At 34.3% G+C, this 21,963-nt stretch overlaps 4 protein-coding genes across 4 annotated transcripts; 1 reads left to right on the top strand and 3 right to left on the bottom strand.

The window, feature by feature from the left end:
- Positions 1–4,002: 4,002 nt before the first annotated feature.
- Positions 4,003–5,116, bottom strand: LOC107363834 (uncharacterized). Its single transcript, XM_015931098.2, has one exon. The coding sequence runs from the start codon at positions 5,057–5,059 to the stop codon at positions 4,103–4,105; it is 957 nt and encodes a 318-aa protein (XP_015786584.2). The 5' UTR covers positions 5,060–5,116; the 3' UTR covers positions 4,003–4,102.
- Positions 5,117–7,142: 2,026 nt separating this feature from the next.
- Positions 7,143–8,570, bottom strand: Arv1 (ACAT-related protein required for viability 1). The gene has a single exon (XM_025161259.2). It carries the CDS (start codon positions 8,559–8,561, stop codon positions 7,785–7,787), a length of 777 nt encoding a protein of 258 aa, XP_025017027.1. The 5' UTR covers positions 8,562–8,570; the 3' UTR covers positions 7,143–7,784.
- A 148-nt stretch (positions 8,571–8,718) lies between these two features.
- On the top strand, positions 8,719–10,019 carry LOC107363919 (DNA repair protein RAD51 homolog 4). The gene is made up of 2 exons (XM_015931205.3): positions 8,719–8,927; positions 8,992–10,019. The coding sequence occupies exons 1-2, from the start codon at positions 8,784–8,786 to the stop codon at positions 9,820–9,822; spliced, it is 975 nt and encodes a 324-aa protein (XP_015786691.2). The 5' UTR covers positions 8,719–8,783; the 3' UTR covers positions 9,823–10,019.
- LOC107363887 (polypeptide N-acetylgalactosaminyltransferase 1) lies at positions 9,812–14,394 on the bottom strand. Its single transcript, XM_015931158.3, has 8 exons — positions 14,186–14,394; positions 13,541–14,102; positions 13,097–13,265; positions 12,842–13,008; positions 12,326–12,533; positions 12,061–12,231; positions 11,829–11,946; positions 9,812–11,592 (listed from the first exon to the last, which is right to left on the bottom strand). The coding sequence occupies exons 2-8, from the start codon at positions 13,932–13,934 to the stop codon at positions 10,825–10,827; spliced, it is 1,995 nt and encodes a 664-aa protein (XP_015786644.2). The 5' UTR covers positions 13,935–14,102; positions 14,186–14,394; the 3' UTR covers positions 9,812–10,824.
- Between the last annotated feature and the right edge of the window lie 7,569 nt (positions 14,395–21,963).

The raw sequence follows: 21,963 nt of genomic DNA, 5'->3' as shown, positions 1-21,963 counted from the left end.
CAAGAGCTTTGAAAATTCACAACTACCACTAAGAATGAGAAAATATGGTATCTTTGTCCGCACATGGCCATTGTCACTGCTCCCATTATTAACAATACTCTAAAGTTTGATCTTTAGTGTATCGTTAATGTAAAACTATGTAAACTAAACACAAATCCCCTACACTCGTGGAAATATTCAACAACGGAATCTTCTCAACTACCGCCTCATGTTCTGCTCGATAAAAAGACTGACTGACTTGAGACTTTAGGTGAATGCAATCATGCACTTCTATCTAATACTTCATGTATTTGGTTGGATTGTTCGCAACATCAAAAAATGTAATTTGAATCATTGATGATTTTTTAGAAATTCATATTTGGCGCTCAACTGACTGTCAACGTTTGTGGCGGTAATTTTTTTAAATGTTTGCAGAAGTCAAAGAGCTACTCTCTGGCAGAAGTTTACATCTTACTGACTTTCCGTCTCAAATTTGTTATTGGATTGTTCGCGCCCATTTCAAACCATGGTTTTAATTTAATCTTTTTATCAACATAATTCTTGAAAAGTGTTTTTTATTCGAAACTCCGTGTTCTCAACAAATATTTTTCTTAAAAGTGCAATGGCTTCAAACCGGATGCCTAACCCTTATAGTAACCAACTGATGCATATTCGGCAGTTTCTGGGCTTGGCAGATCGTTATACTCATTAAGTCTCCACTAGTCAGATGCTGTCCTCATAGGCATTATCGTATTTGAAAGTAACTCATCGAAAAGTCTATTATCGTTATCAGATCTGACAACAATAACAACTTATCGATGAATTGCTTTGATTTTGACCAAAAGTAAATCATTCTAATGGTGGTTGACTTGATACAGTAAAACAAGAAATTAAAAATTAGTCGCTACCAGTTTACTGTTGGGAAAAAACCTTAGTGAATGGTTGAGCAATATGTTTATGCAATTGCAATATGCAACCCACTCACAAGTGAATGGGTACAAACATTAAATCTTCATTTGCTCCTCACCTCATTACTCTTCATACTGCATCAAACAGTGATGTAATCTATATAAGTGAACGATAGGTCATAGGGCTGACTACACAAATCCAGCATCTTTTCACGGAAGCAATTCATTGATATGTCTTTTTTGTTTCCAGATCTGGTAACGAAGATGAACTTTTCGATGAATTGCTTTTGCTTGGTCGATGGCAAGAGCTGTCATGGTCAAATTAAGAAATGGATCGTTTCATGGAACCCAATAAGCATAAGAAAGGGACCGGTAAAGATTGTAAACATTTGTGCAATACATTGGAGACGTGTAGCGCGAAAATGGGTTGTGTCGTATCAACGGTCACAATTTTTTACCGCTGAATTCAAAAATACAAATTTTGAAATTTCAGGAGTCAAAAGGACGAAATGAAAAACTAGGTTTCTCCATGTTGAAGCAAGCATTGTTTAATTGCCAATTTTATCATTCAGATGAACTCTCTTGTAATAGCATCTGATTGCACTAAAACAGTTTTTGCTGTTGCAATATTTTAAGCTTTTTACATTTCGATACAGTAAATCCTCTCTGCAACAATGTCCCAGAGTCATGGTAACCGCGTAAAGAATTGCTTTAATTCAGTTTTTTTAATTATGAAAATTTTGAGAGGACTCTTAATTACTATTTAATACTGTTATCAAATTAGAAATCAAAAAACACCTAAATTAAATCAATAATTAAATTTAAAATTTGCTTAAATTCGTAAAAGGGCTATTTTGCCTAATTATTATAAGAAATCAATATGAAATACTTTAATACAGTTTCTAACTCAACTACTTGGTATCCATTGCATGTGCCTAGATGATGCAAGGATTCCCAAATCTGGCCGATCACCATCGTTTTACCAGCAGCCAGCTATTTGTGAAGAACCCATCTTCTGGTGTTGAACAAAATTCATCTTTTCATCTGCGCTCTCTAAATCTTGATACACTGAGACCAGCTAGGATCTCCACCGCACTCGAATGAAGATCCAACAAATAGCGAAAAGAAAAGAGATAGGTTCGAGCTTAAACACGTCCATCACGATATATTAGATGAGGCTTTCCACAGAAATCGTTATCCTGGAAACGATGAAAAAGAATGCCTGGTGGATAAATGTAATGCAGCTCTAGAAAATTATAAGAGTAAGTAAATTGTGAATTCTTTAACGCTTTTTAGTACATTATTGACAATTCTTCTCTTTACTCTTCTTCCCATTACCCCGCAGATAGACCTTTGAAAGAGTCTGAAAAAATAAAAATTGTAAACATTAATCATTGGCCAAATAATCGACGTAAAATTAAAAAAGATCCAAGTATTGCAAAAACAAGGGCACAAGAAGTAAAAATGCCAAATCAGCAACAAATAAACTCGTGACCAGGAGCTAATGGTGCAACCATCGAAGTGGTTAAAGAGAAAGAACAACCTGCAAGTAGCAAGGATGTTGGCAGGGAAGTTTGGAAGTTTGCATTCGTAAGAATATAAGATTTCGATGCAATATTTCATTTTTTCATTAGGTTCCAGAAAACGAAAAATCACATTCAGCAAGTAGTAAGGAGGTTGGTCGTGATACAGAGCAACAGAGCGGCAATATTAAAGAGTCTCCAGCCACAGAAGCAAATCCACAAACTAAACGTGGTAGAGGTAGGCCAAGCAAGGTTGCTCCAGCTAATGGTACAATCATCGAAAAGGTTCAAGAAAAGGAACAACTACCAGCAAGTAGTGATAAAAATCCACAAACTAGACGTGTTAGAGGTAGGCCAAGAAAGGTTATTACGATTTTTCATTGACGGAGAGCTATTACATTTATCGAAAAAATGGCCAGTTTTGATTAGATCAAATCACACCATGAAAATCAGAATTTAATTTTACATCTGAAAAATCTATCCAGAACGTGCTTTCACCTTTACTTATTGATCCGTATTTTCAATAACGGCGAAATAATCAAACTAATGTAAAAATGGCCAGTTTTGCGCCATTTCAGATCACAATAAACCACTTTACTGAACTCATAATTGAATTCTGCATCTAAAAATTCATTCAGAAAGTGCTTTCACCTCAGGTTTCCGTGATATTTGTCCTTATTCATTTTCTACGTTTTTTCGTAATATCTCGAAAACGAAAAGTTTTCGTAAAAAATAGGTTAAAGTAATGAATTCAGCATAAAATTTCACATCATAGCTGACTATCAGAAAAAGATTTCTCTCTAGGCAGTTTACCCTATTCTTTTGGTCTTCATCCTTTGTAAACTTCTTCAATCAAATTGATCTCAAATGCTTTCCCTTGTTCGATCAGGATCTTACTTGGTGTCCCAAATCTACAAATAATATTATTAGATAATATTTCAACGATTACACTCGAGGTCTCATTTGGGGTTGCCTTACTTTCAGCCCATCGAGTAAAATAATTTGAATGGATTATAATGTACTCATTACCAGCTAGTTATTAGCACTCTCTGAGGAGGATTCCATACGAAATTTGATTTTGTCAAATTTAATTCAACTTTTGTTCATGAAATTTTAATTTAATTTTAATCAGCTGTGAATGCGAATCTGAGTGAAACTGATTCTATTAAGTAAGATCAAAATCACTAATCTGAAACAACTTACTCAGCAAATATGAGAAAAAGCGTTAGAGATTAACAATTGGAATGCAATTGAAAAGTCTTTAGCTTCAATCCCTTAAGATACCCGATGAGCAGTTTGTGAACTTAAACTTTGTCTCATGTAAAACAGTGCGAGTTCCGTCCGATTTTAGAACCCGACTTTTTCAATGGCAAAAAGGGCTTTTTCTTTTGAAAACGGAGGAAGTAAAAAGGTTAAATTGGAAGAAACTTAAATCTGTGCGAAGATTATGACTTTTGAAAAAGTAGACTTTTCCAAACTAAAAATACTGTATATTGATATTATGTTATTACTTCATTTATTTGTCAGTTAAAGTCACTTGAATGGGAAATTTTTATCCGTCTAGTCAATAACTTTCCAGATTAGGAATCGTGTTTAGATGAAAGATTGTTTATTTGAATTCACTGTAAACACTATTTTACATGATTCAACAATTAACGTGTGTTATTTATTGCTGTAGACATTATTTTAGGTCTAACCGAAGATTGAAAGGACAGTGGCAGCGGCCTCAGCGCTACTGTTGAAAATATCACCGGCGGTGTTGAATCCATTATCGGTCAAGTTACCGACAAGTTTGGTTGAGTTGGCAATAATGTCAGCCTTGAAGCCAGCAACATTGGCCAAACCATCTCCAATAGCTTGAGCAACAGTTCCAGATCCATTGATTACGGTGGCTCCTAAACCAAATCCAGTCTCAGCAGCACCAGCAACATCTTCTAATCCTGATGCAAAAAAGTTTCCAGTACCATTGATAACAGAACCAGCAGCTTTTCCTCCTTCATTAGCAAGATTACCGAATCCATTGAAAGTATTGTTAGCCAAAGAACCAGCTCCTGAAGCGAAACCAGAAACCAACTTTGCACCAGAAGTAGCAAGACCACTGAAAGCACCTAAACCAAGTCCATTGAGGATTGAGCTAGCGATTTGACCACCGGCATTGGCAGCGCCTCCGAACATGTTAGCTCCGGTAGCAGCAAGGTTACCCATGCTACCAGCTACATTGGCTCCGATTCTACCTCCACTTTGAGCAAGAGATGAACCGATTTGGGAACCAGTTGAAGCAATTTTACCAGCTCCTTTGATACCAGAACCTACTGCATTACCAAAGCTTGAAACACCGTTGGCACCCATTGAAGCTCCAGTTGAGGCGATTTTACCGGCACCCTTGATGGCTGATGATTCAAGTGAACCAATAGTTTTGATTCCACTTGAGGCAGCATTAGCAACAGAGTTGGCTGCTGAACCTAAACCACCAGATACTTGAGCACCAACGTTACCAATAGCTTTGGCGGCTTGTGAGGCCATTTTGAATGGGTTGAAGAAGAATCGACCATGAACTTTACCGTTCAAAGAAAGTTCAGGTTGTTCATCACAGATCACGGCTGATGCAACAAGCAATAAGCAAAAAGCTGATACACCGAATGATTTCATTTTTTTCGTTTGATGTATTAAACTCAAGACAACTAGAAGTAAATTGCTTGAGAAAGTTTTAACTTATTGATTAATTTCGAGTAAATTGTCGACTATATATATGATTTTGTTCCCACTTGATTTGAAAAACACATTTTCGTTTAACGTCATTTCATTCCATTGATTTACCATTGTAAATTGTTTTTTGAGTCTTCAAATTCAGATGCCTTTCTGTCAAGATCATCTCTAATCAACTTGTTATTTCAATTGAATTGGTTATATAATAATTTAACTCTTTTAATTGGAAACTCTTTTACGAATAGGATCAGTACAAATAATTCAGACTAAAAAAAAGAACAATGAAAGAGTATCAAATCAATGATATTCATAAATCTCAAGATGGACAAACTTGAGCATTTTAATAAAATTAAAATATAAGTTATTTGTATGCATTTAATTAATCTCTTATATTCGATAAGTACGCAAATGTTTCAACTCCAATCATAGATCAATTGATTAATTTTGTGAGTCTCAAAAGTCAATTCAAATGTTTGCACATTACAAATGGTAATGAAGCAAATTGAAAAATTAAAATAAATGGCAATTAATTAAGAATTACTTGTTTTTATGTTTATACCAAGGCTTAGGAAATAATGGTACTGATTTCAAGATGGAATAAATTGTCAGATTCTTCTTTTTTTAGATTTTTTCCAGATTTTTTGGACAAAGAGAAAATTCAGTTTAATATCTTTCATTTGGTACTATGATCGTGGTTTGTGGACGTTTCTATGGGAGATCGACTAAATTTGATTTTTAAATGTTAATTTTCTCATAGGTTTTGAAAACTGTTACGTATTGACATTTTTTGGAAATCGATCTGCGCGCTATCTGTGTGTCCCAGAACTACGATCATAGTACCAAATGAAAGATTTGAAACTGAATTTTCTTTTATTAAAAATCCACTGAAAAATAATCAAAATCTGAGATGCTATTTCATCTTGAAATCGGTACCATCTTTTTCTTAACCCTTGGTACGGTTAAACTTTGTTACAATAGATACATTCAGGTGAAAGATATCCACATGCATTTTTGGTTATTAAAACGCAATTGAGATTTTAATCAGTTAATTGACAGTTCAATTGAAATCACTCTCGTTTGTCAATGATGTCAGATGATTTGGAAATACCAACATTGAAAAAAGCAGAAAATGAGCTTCTATTAACGGTTAGGTAGATTAAACGTGTACACTTTATTGACATCCATTTGCCAAAATTCATCTCTATTGATGAGACTCCAGGTTGCAAGTTTAACATGATCGACTACCGAAGGTTATTTCAACGTGTATTGCTTATGATAATTAAGATAAAATTTGAACAAGTTCGTCTCGAAGTTAACGATTTATGCTTTAAATGGCAATGAAAAATCTGTGCGTCTGGATCAAGCTCATGATACATAATTCATAAAACTAAGTTGAATCAGACGAAATATCATTGAATTAATATAATGGCACTGAAAGGGATAAAGTCACTTAAACATGTCTCCTTTAAATGGCCTTATAGTAAACAGATTATCATAAAGGATTCAGTCTTAAATGAATACAAATAAAGAAGCTCATGAAATGAACATTTCAATATGCATGTATCATAGATGCCAGACCAGATTATGTTGAATACAAATCAATCAATCAAAAATACCACGTCTTGCAGCTATGAAGTTGATTCAGTTTTATTTTTGCCAAGTACTTCATATTTTATGCCAAAAATTGTAAACTTATGGAATCTTTTAAATTATTAGAAAATAGAAGAAAGATCAAAATGCCAAAAAGAAACTGAAACTGAAATTCTCAGCTTCTGATGATATTGTTTTCAAGCAAAGATATTTTAATTTATTGTGTTCACTATTTTCAGTAATTTTTTCATTTTTCTGCTAAAACTGTTTCATGTACTTTTCAGTGACTGTAATACTAACTTATAATATCTTTAATTAAAAATATAATACCTAAATAAACATGCACTAGCGAAACAAAAGCAAATACGTTTCATTATTTTCCGTCCTCTACTAAATAAGCCCAAAAAACTTGAAAAAATCATACAATTGAAGGGTATTATTCCCTTGTAAGCTTTTTAATTGAAAAGGCACGATAAAGTAAGAGTTATCTTTTTGGAGTGCAATATTCGGTGGAGAAATATTTAAGTTAAGGTCAATAGACTTGTAAATTAATTGCTTTTCTAGGAGATCCTAGAATAATATTCAAGGTTAATTATCAACTCTAATTAGTATAAAAACTTTCCATTAAAATGTTCATATTCATGGATGATGGAGTACCATGTTACAGAGCGTATTATTAATAAATTATTGAGTGGGCATTGGGCAGTGAATCATATCACTCTTATGGACTGATCAAGCCCATGGGTTTGATTGCATATTTTTGGCATTTCATTGTAAAATGATTTTAGATTTGGAAATATCCAGAACGTTTGATTATTTGCATGGAATGGAGCACTTGAGATGTTTACACCGGTTGTTGGTCGCTGACAATTGGTCGAAACATAGGTGAAATAATTGAAGTCTTGTGCGTTTCGCTTCGTCAAGTTTTATAAGAATTCGTTAAATGTCCAAAAATAGACAATGTTGGATCTTGAAGTTGGTATAAGTCGAAATATTGACGGAACTCATTCTAATAACCAAGTTTACTATTTGAGATTTTGATAAACTTTTGAGGAAGTCATCTGGTCAACTAGGATAATCAGATATCTATGAGCTTTTTAGATGTCCATACAATCAAATATCCAAGCAAAAGATTTAAGCTACAGGAAATTTTACCAATTTGTTGATGAAACGCAACTGAACAGCATTGAACCAACCCAGCAAATAAATTAATTTCCAATAACAGATCAACAATTTCCTGAGACTCGGATGGCCAAAGGGTAACGGGTAGTTTGTACAATTTACAAAATGAGCTGATAACAAGGGATGACAAGAGACGCCGTTGATAAAAGTTTCCTGATCGCAACGAGAAGATGATAAAAATAGATAAGAAAAAGATCAAATTGAAAAAAATATTCTTTAAAAATAGAGTATAAAACATGGATTCCAGTTCAGCATAAGCAATTTGAGTTGTGCATTGAGATGACCATTCTTTATAAGTCTCACAGAAACTGTAAACAATGAATAATTTTATGGGTAAAGATTTAGACAATTGACAGTTATGAATGATGTGACGAAAAAACGAAGTCTTCATCAGCATTGCGTCAAGAATCAGGAAACAACTGTCCATTTGTAGATAATAGTCGACTGGTTTTCCACATTCTGAACAGTCATTCAGCTTTAAATTTAATGGATTAATTGATTTCTGCGGCTTAAAGTCAACATAATCGTCACCATTTTTGATGCCATCAGTTATAAGGTTACCACCATGATCATATTTCTTACTATCCGGACCATATACTTTGACCAAACTGTAATTGGATTGATGACCACAATTAACACAGACATAAGGCCCCTTAGGCAAAGATTTTAACATGACACAAAAGTTACAGTGTTTTAAAATTATAAACTTGTGTTTTAAGTCAGTTGAACTATTTGTAAAAATAAAGCAAAAACATATGTGAAGCCACAATCACATGTTTGAGCAAAGAGGCGCCAAAATGTAACCGAGAAAAGTGATTTTAAATATTTTAAAATAAAATGTGGCGCTTTTAGTGTAAATACTTACTGTGTTTAACCGTTTTAATTTTGATCGAAGATGAGTCTCCTTCGTTTTAATCGAATTATTGATTTCAATCAAAGTGAGTTGGATACATTGATTGTTTCTGGCATTTCTACTATTCAAACGTTTCTGGTTAAAGAAGCATCAGCCATATCAAAAACAACTTCAATTGATATCAAGGTTAGTTGTTACCTCATCGCTTTTTTTCCTATTATTATTTTTGATTTTTATTCCATTCTTTTAGAAAATTAAAACCAATCAAACTAAGCTCTATGAGTACTATTCCACTCCACTGGTCAATTTATCTTCCCTATTCAAAGAATCGTCCGAAAAGCGGTATGTTTACACAACTGGTTGTCCGAGATTGGATGAGATGATTGATGGTGGTATTTTCAGTGGTGAAATAACTTCAATAATGGGCCAATCTTGTTCTGGTAAAACTCAATTTGTACATCACATGGCTTTACAGATGGCTATTCAAGGAAAAGAAGTAATTTACATTGACACGGATGGTTCCTTCTCAGCTGAAAGATTAGCTCAAATGTATGATGAAACTTTACCGGAGCTTGATAAAGAATCGGTGTTGCAAAAAGTGATTGTTACTCAAATTTTTGGACTTTATAAATTATTATCTCTGTTAGATAGATTGACTGAAGAGCTCAAAACACCAGAAGGACCCTACAATGATGTCAAAATGATTATCCTTGATTCATATACAAATCCATTTGTTGATGTCTTGGATTACCAAAAAGACTGGGATCGTGCTAAAAGGCAATCTTTACTAACAATTATAAGTGCATACAACCGTGCTCTCCGAACAATCGTTATGCTTAGGCCTGATATTGCCTTCATTACCACCAATATAGTCATAGAATTCGCCAAATGCCTTTGGAATAATAATTGTGGCCTCGTACTGAGTCTCGATAAAACTGATCATGAAGTAAGAGACATTTCTTGTGTACAAAGTGAGAGAGTAACTCATGCCAATCAAAGTTGCCGAGTTAAAATTACTAAATCAGGTTTTATTGACTGTCTAGAAGATAATAACGTTTCAGATCAGATGGTTATTGTATAATTGATATTTAATGTAAACGTGTACGTGTTTATATACACGTTGGTTAAAAAATAAATCAAATATGTACAATTCATGTTCACAATAAGGTTCCCAATAATCAAAACAAAAAGAAACAGAGATGTACAAATGAACAGCAAAATTAAATAATTGACAATTCAAAATTGAAATTAAACAAACCAAGATTGGTTACAAATTGACTTTGATTGTGCTTAAATTAAGTTATATCAACAATCCTGATATAACCCATTTATTTTTCCCTTTATTATTTGCTTGATAATTTACATCAATCAGGTTTTACCTATTCAAATTTTTGCATATTGCTAAATTGGCGGTAGAAAAATGTATTTGATTTGATGTCAATTGAAATAATAATTTGCGATTAAGGAGGAAAAATTTACAATATTGCAACTCAAATAGATAGTGTTAAAGAAATAAGAGAAGGTAAAAATATTGCGATTAGTTTATATAAAAATCAAAACTCGAATTAAACAATTTAGTTGGCAAAAATTTGAATTAGCAAAATATAAAGGTTGGGTTTAAGGTGTAAGTTGATTGGTGTGAATATTACAATGGAGAACCAGAATTTTGCGAATAATTAGTAAAGTTTGTAGATATCGGTTTTATGGGTTATGTATAATTTATCAAAAAGGCACAACTGATTTATATCGAGATGAATTACACTTTAAACGGTCTTCTTATGCACCATGGACAACAGAGTTGTAATAATGAATCCATGAGAATCCATATGGAATGTCGAATTGATTTGCGATATTCTCACCATCACAATGATTTTTGCAGCAATCACCACTTACAGTTTCTGTAATTAGCGAAAATGACACTTAAAATCACCTTTAGCAGGAAAAAAACATTCCATGAATATTACACAAAAATTAGGATGAGCAAGTTTCTTAATTGGCTACTTGAGAGCAAATTCAATTCGGAGGAAAACAGTGTGATTAAAAAGTGAGCATAGTTGAATTTCAGGTTGCAGAGTCATTTCTTTTACGCAGATTCATTGGCACTGGCCTCGTGTTTATCATTTGTTTCATTGTTAGCATTGTTATGATCCGTTGCTTGCCATTCAAAATTGGAGCTCATTATCCATCGCTGTGATTTTCTGCCATCACATTCTTTCAATTGGGGCAATGTTGAATCCTTAGATGGGTCAGCTTTATCCAAACATAGTCCTGTGTTTACATGAACAATTGTTTGCTCTTTCGGATGATATTCCCACATTTGATTACCTCCTAATCCATGACAGCGGATCATTTTGATAGGCTCTTTTTTACTGGAAGCATCTAAACAATTATCGTCTGACATGATTTGTTTACGTTTTGTATAAGCAAACACCTGATTACCACCCATTCCATGGCACTGGCTCATTGCAGCATTTTCACCACTTTTACGTCCAAATGTATCAAGACAATGATTTATGGCAACATTACGAATCTCACCCAATGAATAGTAATCCAATGGCATTTGAGATTCAGGGTAAACATTTTCAAGATACCAACGGAAACTTTTGCACTTCAATGTTTCTCGTAACTCTTTTCGTCCTTTTGTATCACCTTTATTAACCTTCTTAGCTGCTGGATTAATGGCATAATAAAAGTCTTTCCATTCATCAAGCCAGACATCGGCTAAACGAGCGTTGTTATGATTAACTATCTTTGTTGTACCGCCAGGGAAAGTGTAAGGCGTAGATTTACGGAAAACATGACCAACATGAGAACAAGTTGCTATCTCAAGTGTTCCTCCACACATCCAGATCTAAGTAAGCATAATGATGATTTGATATTTAGAGTGTTGAAGTGATTGAAGACATAAAGTCAGTTCGTTGGCGTTCAAAATTTTGGCGTAAATATTGCAACAACAATAGCAAATGCGTAGAGATAATTCATTTAACAAAGCATAATTGAAATTTCCCATAATGAAAAGAGAAAGAAACATTAAAAAACACGTTATTTATTTGTTGTCGGATAGTTTAGTGTAAATTAATATCTCACCCTGAAACTTAATTCAAGATTTTCTCCTCCCCAGATTTCCATTCCTTCATCGTATTTACCAAGATATTCAAAGTAATCACGATCAATAGAGAATAATCCTCCAGCCATAGTAGGTGTTCTGTAAAGTACAAATAATTATTTTACTTTTAATTTAATTAACTAATAACATTAATCGTGACCACAATACTAATGAATAAAGAGTACAAATTTATCAACATTAGTCAATACTGACCTAACGGGTTCACTTCTATCACCATTACGACGATCAATTTCTCGTTGAGGAACTCGATACCATCTAAAATTAAGTCTCCAATTGAATCCTCCCCAAGTCATATCAGATGCTGGGATATATTCAAAATTATCATCACTTATCACATCAATAATTGGACAAACAACACGAGTTCTGTAAAAATATTTAGTTTACACAAAAAAGACAAGCATTAGTTTCTTATGTAATTATGATTATTATTAAATAAAACAAATGATATTATCTTTACCTATCTTCTCTTATTCTTGCTAATAAAGGTTCCAACCATCCTTTTGAGCACTCACAATGAGCATCTAGAAAGGTAATTACTTGACCTTTAACATGTGATGCTCCTAAAAGACGAGCTCGAATCAATCCTGATCTGTTCCCCGTTCGTAAAACATGAACAGGGACCGGTAAGTTAACCACATAATCTTCTAATTTTTTACCTAAATGTTCTGATAAACGTAAAAGAAAACAGAAAATGTTTGATATATCGTAGTAACTATGTTGTTTAGGAATTGAGACCCAATTCAAATGGAGAGTGTAGAGCAGAAAATTGACTCAGCTTGGTGCAATCAATCTCACAATTGAAATGTTGAGAAATGATTAGATGCATTGCATTATTAACAAGGGTTATTACAAGTATAATTTAATCAACTAGAAAAGTTGAAATCAAGTTTGAGATGATAAACAGGAAATGAATGAAATAATAAAGTTAAAGCTATTTCAATAAGAAGAAAAGAGAGATTAATCATAAGCTCACCTCCATCACTAGCATCATCAACAAGAATAATCTCCTCAAGAAGAGTCCTTGGTGAGGTTCGGATAATACTATGAACAGTTCGTAATAAAGTTGACCAAGCTTCATTATGGAAAACAATGACAATGCTGGTTGTAGGTAATTCACTTGGATAACGTTTCTTCTTGCATCTAAATTATTATCAAGAAAATATAATTTATTCAGATTTATTTATTGATTAAACAATGCAATTAATATACAATTAATTAGTCTACTTACGAATCCATTCTAACATCAGGCAAAGATCTGTTTAAAGCAATTCTATCACTAGCCAACAGATTAAATTGATTTAATTTAAATTTCTCATTTTTAAGAGATTCTTCTTCTTTCGGAATATTCACGGGTTTACCCTTTTCACCAGGCCATGAACTTGGATTTGTAGCCAAGACTGTAATAAAATGATTTAATTAAAAAAATACTCTCTTTACGCGCAATAAAACACAGTGCTTATCAGTGAGGGTTTTTTTTAATATGTTATGGGAATATAAAGAGGAAGAACAATCACTTATTAGCACTGTGATTGATTGCGCGTAAATACGATTATTATATTGTAAAAAAACTCTTCATTTGATCTGCAAATACATAATAAAAGTATATAGTAATACAAACAAATAAAAGAGTTTTTTTATCGAAAATTAAATATCGTCAACGATAACAACTTACCTGGTGATTTCCATTTTCTAAGTTGATTTGATTTAAATGGTAAAAGAAGTGAATTGGCATTTTCATTTACAATTAAATTATCACTATTTAAATTTGATAAATCATTTTCAATTGATTCCTCTAATCCATTGTAATTAAAATTCACATTGTTAGGATTATTTGCACTAGAAGATGATAATTGAAATAATTTACGTTGTTTACCACCAACACAATTAATACCAGAACTACCTAAACAGTCCATATAATACACAAGTACACTGAACCCCACCAGAATCCAGATAAAAGATGACAATATTATTAACCGGTAAGTACTCCATCTAAATAAACGAAGTCTTATTAACATTCTGTACAATGTTTGATGACAGGAAAGGCTTTCACTTGTTTGTAAAGTCATAACAAAAAAAAAATAATTAATTAACTGTTAATTGATCACATCAATAGATGTTATGGAAGCAAATAAATTGAAGTCTCAAACATCTGGCAGCTTCATTTATGCTAGAGATTGAAAACAATGACAATGCTGGTTGTAGGTAATTCACTTGGATAATGTTCATTCTTGCATCTAAATTAGGATCAAAGAAAAGATGAAAATATTTATTTTTGATCAAACAATACAATTAATATATAATTAATTAATCTACTTACGAATCCTTTCTAACATCAGGCAAAGGTCGGTTTGAAGCAATTCTATCACTGGTCAGAAGATTAAATTCATTTAATTAAAATTTCTCATTTTTGAGAATTCTTCTTTCGGAATATTCCCAGATTTGGTGCCTTTGACCATTCAGCACACTCACCTTTCCTCTCCAGTCTTTCCCAAAATAACATCCATCACACTCTTTCTACTCTAATCTAACATTATCTAACGGACAGAACAGGTGAAGGCTACACAAAAATCCGTGAGCTGTCTCTCTACTCTTTCAGCTGATCAACGGCTTGGCAGCTAAGCCAAACCAAATGGCCAATTGGATTAACTGGCGGTAAATTGAAAAAATATTTGAAGTTAAAGCAATATTTAAAAAACGACATAAACTTGACCATAAGAACTACAGAGCTTATTATCAACTTATTATCAGTCCATCAAAATTGTTTTTACACATCATACATTGAAAACTTGCTTGAATTGATTAACAGTTCTCTTGATTTTGGCCATTGGCCTTAAGACTTTGAGCTTAGATATTTCGAGAACGGCTTGACCTACAGTCAACATTATTTCAACAATTTAATTCTTTGCTAATTAATAACACAATTGCATTCAATAACTTTGCATTAGCGCATTTGGGTCATGATTTTTGGGTTTTAAATGCACAAGCAACCACTTATTAAACAAACTAAACTCATATAAACCCATTTCTTGATATATAAACCAATTTTCTGGTTAAACTTTTTATGAAATGCAAAGACTGCTGCCAAAGACTCGATCATTTGAGTAAAGAGTTACGACCTAGTTAAGTTTGTAGGGACATTAAAACTGAGTCCACTGATACTAGTTACTAGTTTGTCCGATACATAGTTTTCGGGAAAATCGATGTCGAAGTTGAAACTTTGAACCTCTTTTCTGCAACTATGGAACCAGAAATTTTCATAAAACTTATTTCAAAGATTTAACTTTTGATGAGCAACAAGAAAATGCACTTATTTTTTTATACAAAATTCTCCGTTTTTTGTAAAATAGATCAGTTCGATTTTAAGTTAAACTGACCTTTTTCTGTGAGCTTTAGTGTTAGAGACTTGAAACTTATTATTAGTACATAAAAATTGTTTCGCCACATCACAGATTGAATAATTTTTTCAAAAAATCAAAAGATCTCTTGATTTTGGTCGTTGGACTTAAAACTTTGAGCTTCGATATTTCGATTATTTTAGCACCTACAGTCATCATTCCTTGAGCACTTTGTCCCTTTGCTAATAAATAATTCAATGCAATTCAATAACTTTCCATTGGACCATTTGGGCATGATTTTCGGGTTGTAAATGCACAAGCAAACACTTATTTAACAAACTAAACTCATAAAAACCCATCTCTTAAGTAATGAAACAATTTTCTGGTTAAACTTACAAATGTAATGCAAAGACTGCTGCCAAAGACTCGAACAATTTAGTAAAGAGTTTAGACTTAGAGAAGTTTGTAAAGACATTAAAACTGAGTCCATTAATACAATTAACTGATTCGTCCGATGGATAGTTTTCGAGAAAATCGATGTCGAAATTAAAACTTTGAACCGCTTTTGTTCAGCTATGGAAGCAGATATTTTCATGAAACTCATTTCAACGATACAACTTTCAAAGACCGAATAGAAGATGGTCTTATTTTGTGGAATAAAATTTTGCTTTTTCTGTAAAACAGATCAGTTCGATTTTAAGTTAAACCGAACTTTTCCTTTGATCTTTAGTTTTAGAGACTTGAAACTTATTATCCGTAGCTGAAAATCATTTGTACACAACATGCATTGAATAATTTTTTCCATATTTCAACAGTTCTCTTGATTTTGGCCATTGGCCTTAAAACTTTGAGCTTCGATATTTCGAGAATGGTAGCACCTATAGTCATCATTCTTCGTGCAAATATTAGATTTATTATGGCATATGTTGTATAGAAATAGATAATTTCTCAAGATTATACAGAAAAAGTTATAGCATAGTTGTTAGATTTGATTCTTACTTAATAAAAGTGCATGGTTATATGAACACAAATCTTACGTGTTGAATGAACTTCATTATTAAATGAATAAGCTCGGATTTTTTCGATCTTCGAGTCATATCATATTATAGCTCGTAATAGACTCCAAAGTTTGGTGAAGGAATGATGATTGTTGTGCTATTTGATGTTCGCGCTCTGTGATACTGTTACTAGCAACCGGGTTGCTAAAGAGCTGTTGCTCTTGGAAATACCGAGTATTTCCTTTTTCTATTTTTTGTGTAATATCCTTACTTTTTGATTTCCTTTATTAATTGTATAAATAGAGCCTAAATTGATCAATTGTTTTAAGTGACCTTTGATAGATTAAACCTTTGTAATCAGGAATCAACGTGTGTCCTTCAAGTTTATTAGATTCTAGGAATCTGTGCTTTGGTGAATATTCCAGGAATATTCAGCCTTACCAACTAGGTTGGTTAAACTCATCGTAATACTCGGTATTACATTTGATCTGTGATTAGTCTTGGACTATTACTGTTTTAGAAGTATTGACTACCCGGTCAACTCTTAGTTTCAACCCTGTTGAATTTCGTGAAATACTCAACCCGGTTGAGCCATACTGTTGAAATTAAGCTTCTAGGAAGCTTCTGTGATTCAAAGTGTGTTAGAAGAACTTGGAACCGGACGTCATACAACATTTGGTGGAGATGCCCTTCGATTTGTGAGATTCTCGTGTTAAGCTGTGCTCTGTTGTTTGGTGGGTTTTGTTTTTTGGTGGTTCTTTTGTCTCTGTGTGGGGGGAATTGGTGTTTTGGATTCGGAATCCTATGCTGTTAGAACTTACGCTTGTCGAATTCGTTATTGGTTTGCTGATATTGTTTGCTGAATTCTATTGTTCTGTTCTAAGTTTGTTCTGGTTACAGTGTAACACTCAGTAGAATTCCCGGAATTCAAAATGAATGATAAAGATCCGCTCGTCCCTCAACAACAAAGGCAACAACAATCTAAGCCAACCATATCGCCTGAAACGATCGAGGCTCTGAAACACAACAATAATGTCTTTCAGAAGTCTTTGGCTAATATGGAAAAGACTCAGCAGGAGACACAAAAGACTTTGGGAGAAGTCTTGACAGCTCTGCAATCTCAAGGTACGAATTTAGAAATTCTCATGAAAGATTTAGCTGATGTTAGAAAAACTCAGAATGATCATGTGAATATGATTCACGCCTTGCGAGTTTCTGAAAAGCAGAGAAGTGATAAAGAGAAATTGCTTGAGAGCAATAAGTTGCGTGTTCAGGGAACACCAACATCGTCAAAAGAAACGACAGGTTTAGAGGATTCCCTGAATCCTACTGGAGAATCCGATTCTCAATTACCAGGTAACAGAAGATTGCATTCCTTTCTGGATGAATTTTCGACAGCTGAGAACGGTGAGAGAACTAGAGGTGCTCTAATGAAGGCAATGCCTTTGCCTCATTTTCATGGTGAACATGAGAAAGCTGCTAGTTGGTTAAGGAGATACGAGGAAGTTGCTGCTCTGAATTATTGGAATGAAGCAGATACTTATTCGAGGAGTTGGAGCTTCAATGAAAGAGGAAGCCTCAACTTGGTATTGGTACATTTACCTGCCTAAGATGGCTGGGAAAGGTCAAACATGGCCACAGTTTCGGAAACTGTTCTTGGATACCTATGTGAAGGATGAGGACAGACATGTAATCTTTCAAAAGTTGATGAACCGGGTTCATCTTAAAACAGAGAGATTGTCAACGTATTGGCATTCTATTTTGTCGTTATGCATGGACTTTAATCCTGATATGCCGGAGAGTGAAATTATTTCTTATACTTTGAGAGGTTTGGAACCTAACTTAAGAAGTACTTTTGCTACGGGACTGCATGGGAAAAGAACTTTGGAAGTTCTCGAGCAGTTGATTTCAGTCAATGATGCTATTATTGAAAAAGGTCGAAAGGTTGACTCAAAGTCGAATGAGTCAAAGCCTAGCCAAAAGAGTAAAGAAGAGAAGCAAGACAAGCCGCATGATAAAGCGAACAAAGTGTTCAAGAGAAAAGATCCTTCTACAGTTATTTGTTATAATTGTATGAAATCTGGACATTTCATGAAACATTGTCCTGAAGTTTATGATGCTGCTAAGGTAAAGGCTAATTCTTTACAATTGAAGAACCAACGAAGTGCAGTTGTTAATTCAGCTATTGTTGGAGATGTTCGAGGAACATCAGATGCTCAGGGAGCGTCAAACGCTAATGTTCAGGGAACATTAGAAAATGGAAGAGATGTTCCAGGAACATCAGGTACTCAGGGAGTACGGAATGAGGATGAAGCATTAAGGAGTTTCAGAGATGATTGGCAGATGATAACCAGTGAGATTGGTATTCATTCATCAGATTTACCCTTGACGTTGGCTTCATTTCTCGAAAATGTGTCATTGCCGATATTGCCAATTGAAATAAATGGAGTTAGAAGCAGAGCATTAGTGGACACAGGAGCTCGAGTGTCACTAATCAGCGACTCATTTAGGATTCGATGTGGTTTGGATTTGAAGGCATGGAGTTTTGGTCCATTGACTATGGCAAATACGAACGTGGACGTTCCGCATGGATGGACTGAATGTAAATTGGTTGCAGATTTTCATGTTATCCCAATTCGTTTGATTGTGCTGAAAAAGTTAACCCAAGATGTGTTGTTGGGAAGTGACTTTTGCACTCGCCATAATGTTATGATAACTTATGGGAATAAAAGTGTGAGATTGATTAAGCCTCATGGAGATGTCGTGAAGACAAGGCGAACAATCAATTCTGTTGTGAGTTCCAGGAACTCAAGTGCAGGGAATAACTCGGTTATTTCTGCTGCTGTTGTGGATCTAACTGAATTTGAAGATGTTTTCAGTAGATCGCCAGGAGATGTTGGTTGCATCCCGGATGCAGTACATTCGATTGATACAGGTAATCATCCGCCGATTTACCAGAAGTATTATCCGATTGCTGTATCAGAAAAGCTAGCTATTGGTAAATTGCTTAATGATATGCTGAAGGATGGAATAGCGATTCCAAGCGAAAGTTCTTGGGCAAGTCCGATTGTACTTGTTGGAAAGAAGAATGGTCAAACTCGGTTTTGCGTAGACTATCGAAAACTGAATGCGATTACCGCTTTGGACCCGTATCCTATCCCTAAAGTTGAAGATGCTTTAGATGCCTTGGAAGGTTGTATAAGATTCTCATCTTTAGACGTTGCAGCTATGTATTGGCATATTCCTATGAAACCTGAAGATCAGTGCAAAACTGCATTTGTGATACCGCAAGGATTGTACGAGTTTACCAGAATGCCTTTTGGTTTAAAGAATGCACCTGCGACTGCTGTCCGAACGATGAACCGGGTTCTCGCTGGACTTAATTATATTTCATGTTATATTTACTTTGATGACATACTGATTTTTGGTAAGTCAGAGAAAGAGCATGATCTAAACTTAAGAAAAGTATTGGAACGCTTGAGAAAGTTTGATGTAAAGCTGAGAAAAGAGAAATGTTCCTTCAACCGAGAAAGTATTGATTATCTAGGATATCATATTAGTGCTGCTGGAATTTCTCCGAGTCAAAGTAACATTGAAACTGTTCTGAGGTTCCCGGAACCTGAAAATTGTAAAGACATCAGGAAGTTTCTTGGATTGTGTAGCTATTTTAGGAGGTTCATTCCTAAATTTAGTGATTTAGCTAGACCGTTAACAATTATGTTGAAGAAAAATGCTATTTTCAGTTGGACTGAAAGGGAAAGAAAAGTTTACGAGGAGTTGAAAAGAGTCATAACTTGTAAGCCTGTTTTAGCATGTTTTCAAAATGATGGTAAAGTCGAGATCCATACCGATGCTTGCGATTACGGTATTGGAGCTGTCTTGTATCAAAGTCAAAGTGATGGAAATTTAAAGCCTGTCTGCTATATTTCTCGTACTTTGAACCCCGCTGAGAAGAATTATGGAGTGACGGAAAAGGAGTGTTTAGCCATCGTTTGGGCTTTACAGAGGTTACGCCATTATTTGTTTGGACGCATATTTACTGTTGTTACAGACCATTGTGTGTTATGTTGGTTCACATCATCGAAAAGACTGACGCCGAGATTGATGCGGTGGGCAATCAAATTGCAAGAATTTAATTTTGTTGTCAAGTATCGTAGTGGACGATTGCATGGAGATGCTGATTGCATTTCACGCTATCCGCTAAAGGAGATCAGTAATGATGATGAAGTTGAGATTAATCTTCCAGGAAGATTGAATCAGAATGATATTTCGATTTGTTACATTGAACCTGTTGCAAAGTTCAAGGATGTGCAATTGAAAGATGCTTATTGCTTAAAGATCCGGGATCTTTTGAACTCTAGTGAGTTAACGAAGAGAGCAAAAAGCAGATTGAAAAAGAAGTTTCTGATTCTGAATCAGATTTTGTTCTTTAAAAGAGGAAAAGAACTTGTGCCTGTTATTCCTAAAGAATTGAGAATTCTTGTGATGAGCGAAGCTCATAATGAAGGTCATTTGGGTATGAACAAATGTTTGGAAAAACTCAAGTGTCGAGCTTATTGGCCAGGAATGTGCAAAGATCTTTCCAATGTGATTCGAAAATGTGATAAGTGCCAGAGAAGAAAGCCTTATCCTGCAGCTAGCCAAGGATTAATGATCCCGATAAGATGTCCAAAGAATGTATTTTGTGACATAAGCTTGGATATTATGGAGCTACCGCTGTCGAAAAATGGTTTCAAATATGTTGTGGTGATCAATGATCGATTAACTAAGTTTGCCGTAGCAACATCAGTGAAATCAACAGAAAGTGAGCAAATTATTGAAGTTTTATTCAATGATTGGATACTTAGATTTGGAGTTCCAGGAACTCTGATAACTGACCGAGGGACAAATCTAATGTCTGAGGAGTTTGAAACTTTTCTGAAAAGTTTTGGCATTAGACATTTGCCTACATCAGCTTATCATCCACAAAGTGATGGACAAACTGAACGATTTAATTCCTATCTGGGTACGACTTTGTGCATTTACAGTGGAAACAACCCGAATGAGTGGGATAAATTCCTGAAAGAAGTTGTTTTTGCATACAATGTAACGCCTCATAGGGTTACTAAGTATTCGCCGTTTTATTTAGCTCATGGTGTGGAAGCCAGGCTTCCCTGGGAATCCAAGATTGGATTGCCACTTGAATGGAATCGAGTTTCTACAAGAGAAGATGCTTTGGTTAAAGCTCGAGAATTGATTCGATCGAATATTGAGAATTCTCAATCGAAGTCAAAGGAGTTGTACGACCGAACGCATAAGGAAACTGAGTTCGATTTGCATTCGCTTGTTTTGGTAAAACAGCCTTTATTGGTTAAAGGAAGAAACAAGAAGTTTATTGATAGGTTCAAGGGACCTTATAAAATAATTAAGAAGATAAATCCAGTCAATTATGAATTGATTAACTTAAAAGGGCCAGTTAAGAAAGAAATTGTTCATGTTTCTAGACTGCGTCCATACCACAGTGGAACTCATTCCAGGAATGAGGAGGCTGATGACGAGCTGTTGGAAATGCTTGGATTTAATTAATTATGCTTGTTTCTGTTTAAATTAATTTATTTTCATTTTGGGTTTTGTTAAATTAATTTGTTAAAATTTTGAATTTGGAGGTGCATTTGGTCATTGCAATGGTTACTCGGTAACCAATGACACTTGTTTCCCTCGCAACTGGAAGTGGAAGTTATTCTCATTGTTCCGGGAACAATTGTTCGATTAACTTCATTTGT

Source organism: Tetranychus urticae, chromosome 3, assembly GCF_039701765.1.
Source record: "Tetranychus urticae isolate SD_2017Ah chromosome 3, NJAU_TeUrti_SD_1.0, whole genome shotgun sequence".
Lineage (NCBI taxonomy): Eukaryota > Metazoa > Arthropoda > Arachnida > Trombidiformes > Tetranychidae > Tetranychus > Tetranychus urticae.
The sequence above is the reverse complement of the archived record's forward strand: the minus strand, read 5'-3'. Positions and strand labels throughout refer to the sequence as shown.